Here is a 12,153-nt window from a genome sequence, read left to right as displayed (position 1 = left end):
CCCCCAGCTGCGTGCCGTCATAAAGCGGGTGACTTAAACAACGGAAGTTTCTGCTCTCACAGTTCCGGAGACCAGAAGTCGGAATTCCAGGTGTTAGCAGGGCTGTCCACCCGAAAAGGCTCTAGGGGAGGGTCCTTCCTGCCTCTCCCAGCTTCAACGGCATTCCTTGGCTTGTGGCCGCATCACTCCAATCTCAGCCCTCCGTCTTCACGTGGCATTCTATCTGTGTGCACAGTGTCTCTTTTGCCTTTTCTTCAAAGGACATCTTTCAAGACTAGAGCCTCCCCACTCCAGCGTGACCTCGTCTTAACTCAGTGACATCTGCAAAGGCTCTAGTTCCAAACAATATCACATTCACAGGTTCTCGATAGACATGAATTTACGGGGCAAACGCTTTAACTCAGTACGGGAGCACTTGGAGACTTTTAAGTAAATCCTAAGTGGCCTGACCAAGGGCACCAGCTGAGAAGAAGCCCAGCCGGACTGAAACCAGGCTCTGCAGACAGGGATGCCAGGCCCCTGCTGCGCCCTCTGGCCAGATCTGTGGCTGAGTGGACCGGTTTCCTTGGGGTGTCTCTCCTGGCCGAGGTCTTGTGCCTCAGTAAATGCAGACCCAAAATAAACCACCTTCTTGGGTGACTGAGAACCCGGAAGAGAATTCTGGAAACAAGTTCCATCTTGTTCATAGAAATGGTGTTGGACACAACACAAAACCCTTCCACGGGTGCGCTGTGGAAACCGTAATCCTTTGCCAATTCCCGGCTGCATGTGCTCCCTCCTCTTTTAAAGTGGATAGACGCAAGCTGTCTAGCTACTTGGTTGTCTTGTTCAAATAAATGGGATTTCATCAAATCACCCAGGAAGTGCAAAATGCAGTCTCTGGGTGGCAATGGAGCTAATACCCGTCTCAGTGCTGAAACTGTTCTCCTGTTGGCTCCTACGCCGTGGCTTTTCTACGTGGCTTTCGGTGGTGGCAAACAGCAGAGACACGCCCAAGCGGCTGACGATTTTCATGGAAAGGTGAGGCTGATTCACGGCGGCACTCCGGGGGACAGGGACAGCAGGACGGTCCTGGCTTCGTGTGGCCCGGGGGGGACCTGAGCAGCAGACGTGCAGGAACTCGCCACTGACGCCCACCTGTGGTCTCTGGTAGCTGCTTTTTGTGGCTGCAGGAACTAATGATCACAAACAAGGTGGCTTCAAGCAACAAACCTTTCCCACAGTCCTGGAAGCCAGCGTCCAAAACGGCATCACTAGGCTGGCCCTGAGGTGTCATCAGGGCCGTGTTCCCCGGGAAGGCTCTGGGGCAGGGTCCTTCCCAGCCTCCTGGCAGCACCATTGTATCTCTGCCCCCATCCACGTCCCACTCCCACCGTCCCCACCTTCATGCAGCCCCCTTCCCTGTGTGTGTCCTCTATGAGGACCTTGGTGATGACGCTGGCTTACCCAGTGCTACACTTTGGACATTGGCCCCTTTCAATCCTCACGTTAAAATGTAATCCCCAGTGTGGTGGTGTCGGGAGCAGGGCCGAGCAGGAGGTGTCTGGGCCATAGCGGTGGATCCCTCATGAACAGATCAATGCCCTCCCCTCCCAGGTGAGTGTATTAAATCAGGGCTCTCCAGAGGAACAGAACTGATAGGATATATTTACACAGGAAAGCGAGTTTTTTAAGCGAGTTTTCTCACCATCACAAGGTGAAGTCTCACAACAGGCCGTTTATAAGCTGGGGAAGAGAGGAGCAGGTCGTGGCCCAGTCCAAGTCCAAAAGCCTCAAAACCAGGGAAGCTGACAGTGTAGCCTTCAGTCTGTGGCCAAAGGACCAAGAGTCCCCGGCAAGACACTGGTGTAGGTCCCAGAGTCCAAAGGCCAAACGGCTTAGAGTCTGATGTCCCAGGTCAGCAGTGGAAGGAAGCGTCCAGCATCGGAGGAAGAATGAAGCCAGGAGACCCAGCAGGCAAGGTCATCCCACCTGCCTCCACCTGCTTTGTTCTTGCCATGCTAGCAGCCAAATGGATGCTGCCCACCCATACTGAGGGTGGGTCTTCCTCTCCCAGCCCACCGACTCAAATGTCCACCTCCTCTGGCAACACCCTCACAGACACACCCAGAGACAATACTTCCCCATCCCTGTGGGCATCCCTCAATCCCGTCAAGTTGAAGTGTAACATTAACCATCACAGAGAGTGGGTTCCTGCTCTGCGAGTTCCCACTGAGAGCTGGTTGTTAGGAAGGGCCTGGCACCTCCCTGCCAGGGAACTGGGCCAGCTTCTGCCTGTGGACTGACAGGCATGTGCACCTCTAGAAGAGCTGTGTGTGTATGTGTGTGTGTCTAATAGACAGTCTTACATGAACTTTACAATTTGCCCACATCAGCTCATAGAAATTGCAGTGTAGACGGCAGCACAACAGGGACGTCCTGGGACCCTGCCCATGGCGCTCATCAGGGAAGAGGAAGGTCCTGGGAGAAAATGCCATGACCCTGTTCCCACATCCACGTGGATTTCCACAAAACAAGGAAGACACAACCAAAGAGTCTTGTTGGGGCTCATTTAACCAGGAAAGAAACTCAGAAAGCCACCTGGAGGGAACAGGGAAGAGAAGGGTCCATTGAGCAGATTTCGTGGGTTTCTGAAAAGTGCAACGCCCGGAACCACAATGTCATCCACAGTGTCAGGCGGCCTTCATCACTGGCCGTCCCTCAACCACGCAGTTGCCTCCACCAGTGCGATCAGAGGAACTGCAGAGTGCACAGCCGCTGGCAGAGTGCTCTGGCAGCCACCACCGCGTGTGGCACAAGAAAATTTACTCATCCCCCTCTGGCTAAATTGCTAAATGTGGGAACTCAGTTTGGAGCTTTATGCAAAAGGAAATCAGACGAAGGGTCTGGAGGGCAAAAGCCAGGCTCTGACATTTCAAGAGATCCGCCCTCATTTTCATGGGCTGAGTCCTCCCCCCAGTGAAGGCACTGGGGACAGGCCATGTCCAAAAACGCTTTGCCTGGGATCCTGGAGTGAAGAGCACAAGATGACACAGGACCATTGCCAACAATATTCCTGGGCCTCTGCCATCACTGGCTTAGCCTGCGGCAATGCTGGGGTCCATCACCTAATTGCCAGAGAACTGGAAATTCCGTTCCTTGCTTCTGGCTTCAGCCTTTCTCCTCCTCCTTCTATGTGTAGTGTTAGGAGTTAAGGAAGAACATGGGGTCTGGCATCCAGCAGCCTATGCCCTGTTCATTGTCCTTTTAGGAGCTGTGTGACCTGGGCTGTTCACCCACAGGAGACCCTGCTTCATGGGACCACATGGAAAGGGCTCAGCACAGGACTGGGCAGGGAACCACCATGCACTGAAAGGTATCCAAACCACCAGGCACAGTGTCATTCATCAGAAAGACATCCACGTCAAGGCCTTCTTTGTCTTTTCCCTCCCATTTCATCCTTGTCCTTCCCTGCCCATTACTAAAATTGGGCCATATTAAAATGGAGCCATTCTGAACGTCTCTCACTGCCACTGCCTTTTCTTCCTGATTTTATCCACCCTTTCTTTGCTTCTGGATGTCTGGTTAGCAACTGTTGAATACAGCCTGAAAACCGACAGAATGACAGCACATGGGGAGAAAGTTGCCCCCTCCAAAAATACAATGCCAGGTGCTAAAGTCCCTGCATCCAAAAAAACAGTGGAAGCCCCTTTCAGAATGCAGCTGCTGGGAGGCAGGAACAACTCCTCCAGTCAGTTCCCCCATGCTTCAGCCAGGGTTCTCCAGAGACACAGACCCACGGGATGTGTGTGACGTGCATGTGCGTGTGTGTGTGAATATATACACCTACAAATATATATTTACGCATATATTTGTAATATGTGTATATGTATATATTTGTGTATGTGTATACTTTACGTGTGTGTATATGTGTATGTACATAAAGAGATTTATTTTAAGGAATTGGTTTAAATGATTATGGAGGCTGACAAGTCCAAAATCCATAGGACAGGGCAGCAGGCTGGAAACTTAGGCAGGAGTTGATGCTGCAGTCTTAGGGCAGAATTCCTTCTTCTCTGAGAAACTTCAGGTTTTGCTCTTACGGCCTCCAACAAATCGGATGGGGCCCACCCACATCATGGAGGGCATACCTTTACTTAAAGTCAACTGACTGCTGATGTCAATCACATCTACAGAACACCTTCACGGCAACCCCCACATTAGCATCTGAGTAGATAACTGGGTGCTAGAGTCTAGCCAAGCTGACATATCAAACTACCCAACACATACAGCCCATTTCTGCCTCTCTCCCTTGCTGTATCCCCTCTTTGGCTTGCGTCTTCTACTGTTTAGACTTCTACCCATTCTATTTCTCTTTGTCTTCAGAATCAGGAAGTTTGCTATCTTCGACTGAGCAATCCAAAAAGCAAAGGGTCACCGATGATGTTCATTTCACACCTGGTTGCAAGAAAAGGGCCTGTCACAAAGAAGCCTCTTCCTCACCACAGATCCCAGAGCCCTGGACTGGAAGTCAGAAGGCCTAGAGACCACTGACTTATCACTAATTTTGGAATTCTTACCATCTGTCTCTCTAGATTTCCATTTCTCCCACAAACTGGGGATAAAAAAACCAACCTCATTGGATTGCTGAACATTAAACAAGAACATATAGAAAAGCATTTGTGAACTTTAAAACTCTATGCAAATGGAAAATTCATCACTCTCATCATCACTACCATTTTCAGTATCTTTTTTTTTTTTTTTTTTTTTGAGACGGAGCTTTTCTCTTGTCACCCATGGTATAGTGCAATGGCACAATCTTGGCTCAAGGCAACCACCGTCTCCCAGGTTCAAGCTATTCTCCTGCCCCAGCCTCCCAAGTAGCTGGGATTACAAGGCATGCGCCACCACGCCCAGCTAATTTTGTATTTTTAGTAGAGATGGGGTTTCTCCATGTTGGTCAGGCTGGTCTCAAACTCCCAGCCTCAGGTGGTCCACCCACCTCGACCTCCCCAAGTGCTGGGATTACAGGCATGAGCCACCGTGCCCGGCCCATTTTCAGTATCTTAATCACCACAATCATGGCCATCATCAAAATCATCACTATTATCACCATCACCATCAATATTACCATCATCATGGCCACCACCATTGCCATCAATATTACCATCATGAACACCACGACCACTATCAACATTACCATCATCATAACTACCATCACAACCATCAACGTTACCATCATCATGACCACCACCACCACCATTACCATGATGAACACCATGACCACTATCAACATTACCATCATAACTACCATCACAACCATCAACGTTACCATCATCATGACCACCACCACCACCATTAACATTACCATCATGAACACCATGACCACTATCAACATTACCATCATCATAACTACCATCACAACCATCAACGTTACCATCATCATGACCACCACCATCACCATCAACATTACCATCATGAACACCATGACTACTATCAACGTTACTGTCGTATTAACTACCATCATTACCATCATAATGACCACCATTATCACCATCAACATGACCATCATCATCACCACCAACACCACCATCAACATCACCATCATTATCATTATCAATATCACCATCAACACCTTCATTATCACCACATCATCACCATCATTCTTCAACACCCACCCAAAATGTTTAAGTGCTTCATCTCTACCTTAGATAAATCCACTTCTGTCTATCTTCTGATTCTCAAACCAGAGTAAACATTAGAATCTCTGGAGGGCTTAGGAGAACACAGAGCACTGGTCCCTGCCCCCAAGAGTTTCTGATCCAGTGGGACTGGGGTGAATCCTGAGAATCTGCCTTTCTCTCAAGTTCCTAGGTCATCTGATGCTGTCTGTCCAGTATTTTAAATCATTAAGTAAGAGTCAGCCAAATGAACTCCAACAACTATCCCAAGACTTCTTAGAAAAACCTGCCTTTGCAGCACAGTTGTACATCGTCAGCACTTTCCAGATGAACATATTTGATCCCTTTTAAATGGTGCAGCCAGTCATCATTTCTCCCACAAACTCAATATTAAATGATTCATTTTTCATAACTGAGAGGGTAAGAACAACTGTGAATGAAAAATAAAAGCTGGGGATATTTTACGGGCAAAGATCCACAGAGTGAATCCAGTCTCTTTGTATTAATAAAACACAAGGCAGGAAGATAAGGAGGAGAAATTTGGCTGTTGACAGGCACTGCCAGGGCCCATTTTGGGCACGTAGATTGGCAGAGACCTCATTCCGCCAGTTACCCGAGCAACGTCTATGGTGTACGGAGTCTGATCAGTTCAGTGACAGTGCGCATCACTTTCTTTTGGAATCATTTGTGGCACTGATTGATTGTCCTTAGAAAAACAGAGACAGATGGCACAGGGTTGGTGCTGGTGCAGTTTTGCTGCTGTGAGGGCGTACTAAGCATCCTGCCAGGTCTCACGTAATAAGGGCATCCCCATCCCTGGTGGTCACTGCGCCAGTGGCGACAAGGCTGTAATGGGGACTGACAGGGAGGGGACAGGCCCCCCAAACCGACCTTTCATCCTGGCTGCCATGGAAGACTCGCTTCCCTGGAGTGCCGTGTGGTGGTTGTAGGCTACCGCCCAGGAGAGTCAGAAATGGCTTTCATATTACCCAAGTGTTTGCCTTGAGTCAATGGGCATCAGCAGCTGTTTTTTGAGCAATTTAAGCAACTATGTGACTTTTTAAAATAAAGGACCAAAGAAATATATTATTTGATGCCCAAAAAATAATGTTGAATCCAAGCCCACAAATGCATAGCTAACCCCAAAGGGGCAGACGCAGTCACACCATGAAATCAAAGAAACCCGCAGCCTCCTCATGTTCACCACTGGAAAGAGGACATTTTCTTGGAGTGTAATTGTAATCTCTACAGACCCATCAGCAAACCAGGGACCCATTTCAACCATCTACTTTATATTAGACATTTGCAAACTGCCAGATTCAAGACTAAAATCCAGGCTCACCACGACTGAAGAGTTAAAGTAAACTCCCTAATGGTTGACACGGTTTGAATGTGTCCCTACCCAAATCTCATCTTGAATTGTAGTTCCCATAATCCCCACATGTCATGGGAGGGACCCAGTGGGAGGTAACTGAATCATGGGGGCAGTTACCCCCAGGCTGCTGTTCTCATGATATTGAGTGAGTTCTCATGAGATCTGATTTTATAAAGGGCTTCTCCCCCTTTTGCTCGGCACTTCTCCTTAATGCCACCATGTGAAGAAGGATATGTCTGCTTCCCCTTCCGCCATGATTCTAAGTTCCCTGAGGCCTCCCGAGTCATGCTGAACTGTGAGTCAATTAAACCTGTTTCCTTCATAAACTACCCAGTGTCAGGTGTGCTTTTATTAACAGCATGAGAACGGACTAATAGTGGTTACGAAGCATCTGGGCCCAGTTGTTGGGCTGAACTCGTTCATTTTCAACACAACAAGCCTGTATATATTAGGAATGTCTAAGAAATTTTATATATTAGTAAAATCATTCGTGGAAGCCGATTCTAAACTAACGTCCTCTCTCAGTGCAGTAAGATATACAAATCATTTCCAAATGAGGAGAATCATGGAAATGTCAATTTTCAGTTCAAGTGGATCTGACTGTGTATAACATCAAAAAGCATTTCTATAACTCATTTAGCTAAAAAAATTAGCATTTAGCTTAAAATATTTTCACCCTAAACGGTTCTCTGGACAACTGCATCAGAAGTCGACGAGCTCCATTTCTGTGCAACAGAATATTACCCAGCCACAGAAAGGAGTGAAGCACAGGCGCAGGCTACAACGCAGGCGAGCCTCAGCGACGATGCTGACTGACAGAAGTCAGAGGCAAAATCTCATCTGTTATATGACCTCGTTCATATCACACGTTCAGAATAGACAAATTCATAGAGATGGAAAGTCATGAGTGGTTTTCTAGGGGCTGGGGGAGGGGAGCGGGGAGTGGCTGGTTAGTGGGTACAGGGTTTCCTTTTGGGGGTGATAAGTTCTTAGCTAGATAATGGGGATGGTTTTGCACGGCATCATGAATATACTTAATGCCACCAAAGTGTACACTTTAAAATGGTTCAAATGTTAAACGTGATGTTGTATGTATTTTGCCACAATTTTTTAAAAAGTTTAGGACCTGGGCTTGTGCATTCCACCTCAGAACCCCTGGCCCATGCTTGGCTGGGGTTGTTCTCCCTCCACTCTGGGACAGCGGACCCCCGGGGGTGCCGATGGAAGGCAAGTCCCCTCCCGTGTGATCCTCAGGAAGCTTGTCCCCCTGGACGGAGAGGCGGCAAAGCCAGCATCTCCCAGCAGCTGCACAGTTGGACGCACTTACGTCTTTGCTACCTTTCCAGCGCTGACTGCTGCACGCATTTCCACATTATTTGTGCCATTTGCTCTAACAGGAAGGAGCCAGTGCAAGCAGGCACACTGAGACAGGGCAGCAGCTTTGCACTAAGAGAGGGAGGCACCCGGAGCAGCCTCCGAATAAGAAAACATCCGCAACAGAACGAGCCAGCCTCACATCACACATACAAACACGACCGCGGAGACGGAGAGCCATCACCCACTGTGATCCACACACAGGCCTTCCTGATGCTGAGATCTCTTTTACCTGAAATGGAGTCTGGCTGTTGTAGTTTTTTAACTCCTTATTTCCACCTCGAAACAGAAGCACTCTCGCACAGCTATCCTGCAAACAGAAAAGGAGAAATCTGTTTGTAACATTCTCCAAAGAAATCTGTCCAGTCTCAAGCTCACAGGAAACCAGGGAAACAGAAGTGCAAAGTTAAAAGGGAAGGCATGTTGCTTTCACCTGGCTCCCGTATGCTGTCAGGTGAGGCTCACCTGCTGCCAACACTTTGGACAGCAGCTGGGTAGAATCTATTTAAAAAAATAAAATAAAAAATAAATTAAAAACACCCTATGGCCAAACAATTTCACTTTTTAAGACTATATTCTATAAAAAGTTTTGCACATTGTATACAATATATAACAAGTGAAATATCTTCAATAAAATAGAGAAAGAAAGGAAGAAAGAAGAAAAAAAAGAAAAAGAAAAAGAAAAGAAAAGAAAATCTGGAGATAGCATACATGTTCTAAAATAGGGGAGACTAGGGATATATTCTAGAACATTCTTCACCTAGGCAGTCTCAGGACAAAACAAGGCAGATGACTATAAACTGACAAGAAACATATCCAGGAACTTCTAAATAAAAAAGGCAAGCCTCAAAACAATAATATTTGCCAGGCATGGCAGCTCACACCTGTAATCCCAGCACTTTGGGAGGCTGAGGTGGCGGATCACCCAAGGTTAGGAGTTCGAGAACAGTCTGGCCAACATGGTGAAACTCCATCTCTACAAAAATACAAAAATTAGCCGGGCATGGAGGCGGGCTCCTGTAATCCCAGCTACTCAGGAGGCTGAGGCAGGAGAATCACTTGAACCCAGGAGGCAGGGGTTGCAGTGAGCCGAGATCACACCCAGTGCCCTCCAGCCCGGGCAACAAAACTAAGACTTCATCTCAAAACAAAAAAAAAAAACAATAAAAAGAACAACAAAATCCCCAGTAATACTGCTTAATTTTATTTACATTTTAAAGGCTTAAAGAGAAACTAATAAAGGCTTAAAGTCTCTATTATAGAAAAGCAGGGACCATGTCTGGAAGGATATGCACCAGTTAACAGTATTTACTTTCATGGAAAGGAAAAGGATTAGGGAGAGAACAGAAATAATCTTTTTTCATTTTATTTTTATTTTTTGAGACATAGCCTCACTCTGTTGCCGGGGCTAGAGTGTAGTGGTGCAATCTTGGCTCACTGCAACCTTCATCTCTCGGGCTCAGGCAGTTCTCCCCACCTCAACCTCCTGAACAGCTGGGACACCAAGCATATGCCACCGTGCCCAGCTAACTTTTTTTTTTTTTTTTTTGGAGAGACAGGGTCTCACTATATTGCCCAGGCTAGTCTAGAATTCCTGGGCTCAAGTGATCTGCAGGCCTCTGCCTCCCAAAATGCTGGGATTATAGGCGTGAACCACCATGCCTGGCCGGAGAATCTTTTTTTTTTTAATATGTAGGCTTATAGTACTTAATGTTGTTAAAAGCAAGCAAAAGTGTTTTTGTTTGTTTATTTGAGACAGGGTCTTACTCTGTCACCCAGGCTAGAGTGCAGTGGCGATCACAGCTCACAGCACCCTCGACCTCCCGCCTCAGCCTCCTGAGTACCTGGGACTACAGGGACGTGCCACCATACCCAGCTAATTTTTGTATTTTTTTTTTTTTTTTTTTTTTTTGTAGAGACGAGGTCCCACATGTTGTCTAGCCTGGTCTCAAACTCCTGGGCTCAAGTGATAAGTGATGTGCCTGCCTCAGCCTCCCGAAGTGCTGGGATTATGGGTGTGAGCCCCTGCACCCAGCCTCTTACACATTTTCATAACAAAAATGAATGTGCATCTACCCACTGATTGGGCATCTACTATTTGTCCATGGGGTTGATGGAGAACTTCTCACCAACCCCTCTGAAGCTCCCCCAGTGAGGACTGCAGCGGCAAATAATGACCAATAAAAGGCAGCGGTAGAATGTCGATGTCGCTGGACCAACTATTAGGATAATTTTGCCTGCAAATGCAGTTGGCTATTTAGAATAAGTAAACTGTTTTTGGAAGCGCATTTAAATGATCAGGAGCTGGCTGATGCTTGTGCCTCAACAGCAGGGGCCTGACTCTGGGCTGGGGGCACCTTCTCCTACAGGACTCGGGGCCTCAGTGCAGGTGACAGCCGAAGCCTGTACTGGGCAGATCCTGGGAATTCCATCCTTACCTACAGTCTAGTGTACAGACAACAGGTGTGACCACCTGGACTCAACACCACACAAACACACACCAAATAAAGGGATACGTGGATTAAATGACCAGGGCTTCCCACCCAGGACGGCTCAGAGACCCCAGCCCAGGCCCCGGAGGAACCCCGTCCTCAGGAACAGCAAGATGCTGAGTAGACACGGCACAGGTGGTGGGACCCGGCAGATCAGCAGATTTGAAAGAGGGCTGACTGGCTGGGCGCGGTGGCTCATGTCTGTAATCCCAGCACTTTGGGAGGCTGAGGTGGGCGGATCAGCTGAGGTCAGGAGTTCAAGACCAGCCTGGCCAACAACACAGTGAAACCCCGTCTCTACTAAAAATACAAAAATTAGCCGGGCATGGTGGCAGGTGCCTGTAATCCCAGCTACTCAGGAGGCTGAGGCAGGAGAATCACTTGAACCTGGGAGGCAGAGGTTGCAGTGAGCCAAGACTGCACCACTGCACTCTAGCCTGGGCAACAAGAGCGAAACTCTTGTTTCAAAATAAATAAATTAAATTAAATTAAATTAAGATAAAAATAAGAAAGAGAGCTGGAAATCCAGAAGGAAGTAGGGAGCAGTTGCCAATAGATCCTGGGTTTCAGTCTGGGTGAAAAAAAAAAAAAATGTTCTAAGGCTGATTGGTGACGGTTGATGGTGGTGACGGCCGCACAACTCTGTGAATAGACCAGCGATCATGGAGCCTTACACTTCAGATGGGTGAACTGCATGGTGTATGAATTACACCTCAATAGAGGTCGCATACATACAGATAAGAGGACAGATAGCAGGAAGGCGGGCCGCCCTGGCAGAGAGTCTTCATCCCTGGCGGGCGGGTGGGGCAGACCAGGAGCACACTGAGCTCTCAGGGCCCGGCTGGTTTCAGGGTGGGGAGCCGACCAGGCCTTGGCCCCATGATGGTGATTATTAATGAGGGAACCACACCTTCTCCGGCAGCTAAGAGTGTGGGCTGTGCTCACCTGGGAGACACAGGTCGGGGGATGTGAGTTCGGTGGAAAAGGCTGTCCTGTCTCTGTGTTCTCCAGCATCCTGGGGCCTCGGTGACCGTGGCCGGCTTTGGTCACCGACTGTGTAAAAAGCCACCTGCGTACTTGGGGGTGCACTCTGCCTCCAGCCCCACTGAGGCCGCCTCTGTACAGAGTGGGGGGCTCTGGCCACAGATGCCACTGAGTCAGGCGTGAGGAATTGAGTGTGGACCGGCCCACAGACCGTGCTGAGTGTTCTGTCCCACCGCCCTACAGGAAGGTCAGGCTGGTCAGAGGGGGA

General features: G+C 48.2%; 1 protein-coding gene across 6 annotated transcripts in view; it reads right to left on the bottom strand.

Moving 5' to 3' along the window:
- SHANK2 (SH3 and multiple ankyrin repeat domains 2) overlaps nt 1–12,153 on the bottom strand; it is a 662,741-nt gene that overhangs the window by 485,598 nt on the left and 164,990 nt on the right. For all 6 annotated transcript variants that reach the window (XM_037998869.2, XM_073008675.1, XM_073008685.1 and 3 more), the window contains one exon: nt 8,642–8,719. In XM_037998869.2, coding sequence (XP_037854797.1) covers nt 8,642–8,719 — 78 coding nt within the window. The remainder of the gene's footprint in view (nt 1–8,641; nt 8,720–12,153) is intronic.

This window comes from Chlorocebus sabaeus, chromosome 1 (assembly GCF_047675955.1).
Source record: "Chlorocebus sabaeus isolate Y175 chromosome 1, mChlSab1.0.hap1, whole genome shotgun sequence".
NCBI lineage: Eukaryota > Metazoa > Chordata > Mammalia > Primates > Cercopithecidae > Chlorocebus > Chlorocebus sabaeus.
Note: the sequence above shows the minus strand (reverse complement) of the source record. Positions and strands in the feature narration are given on the sequence as shown.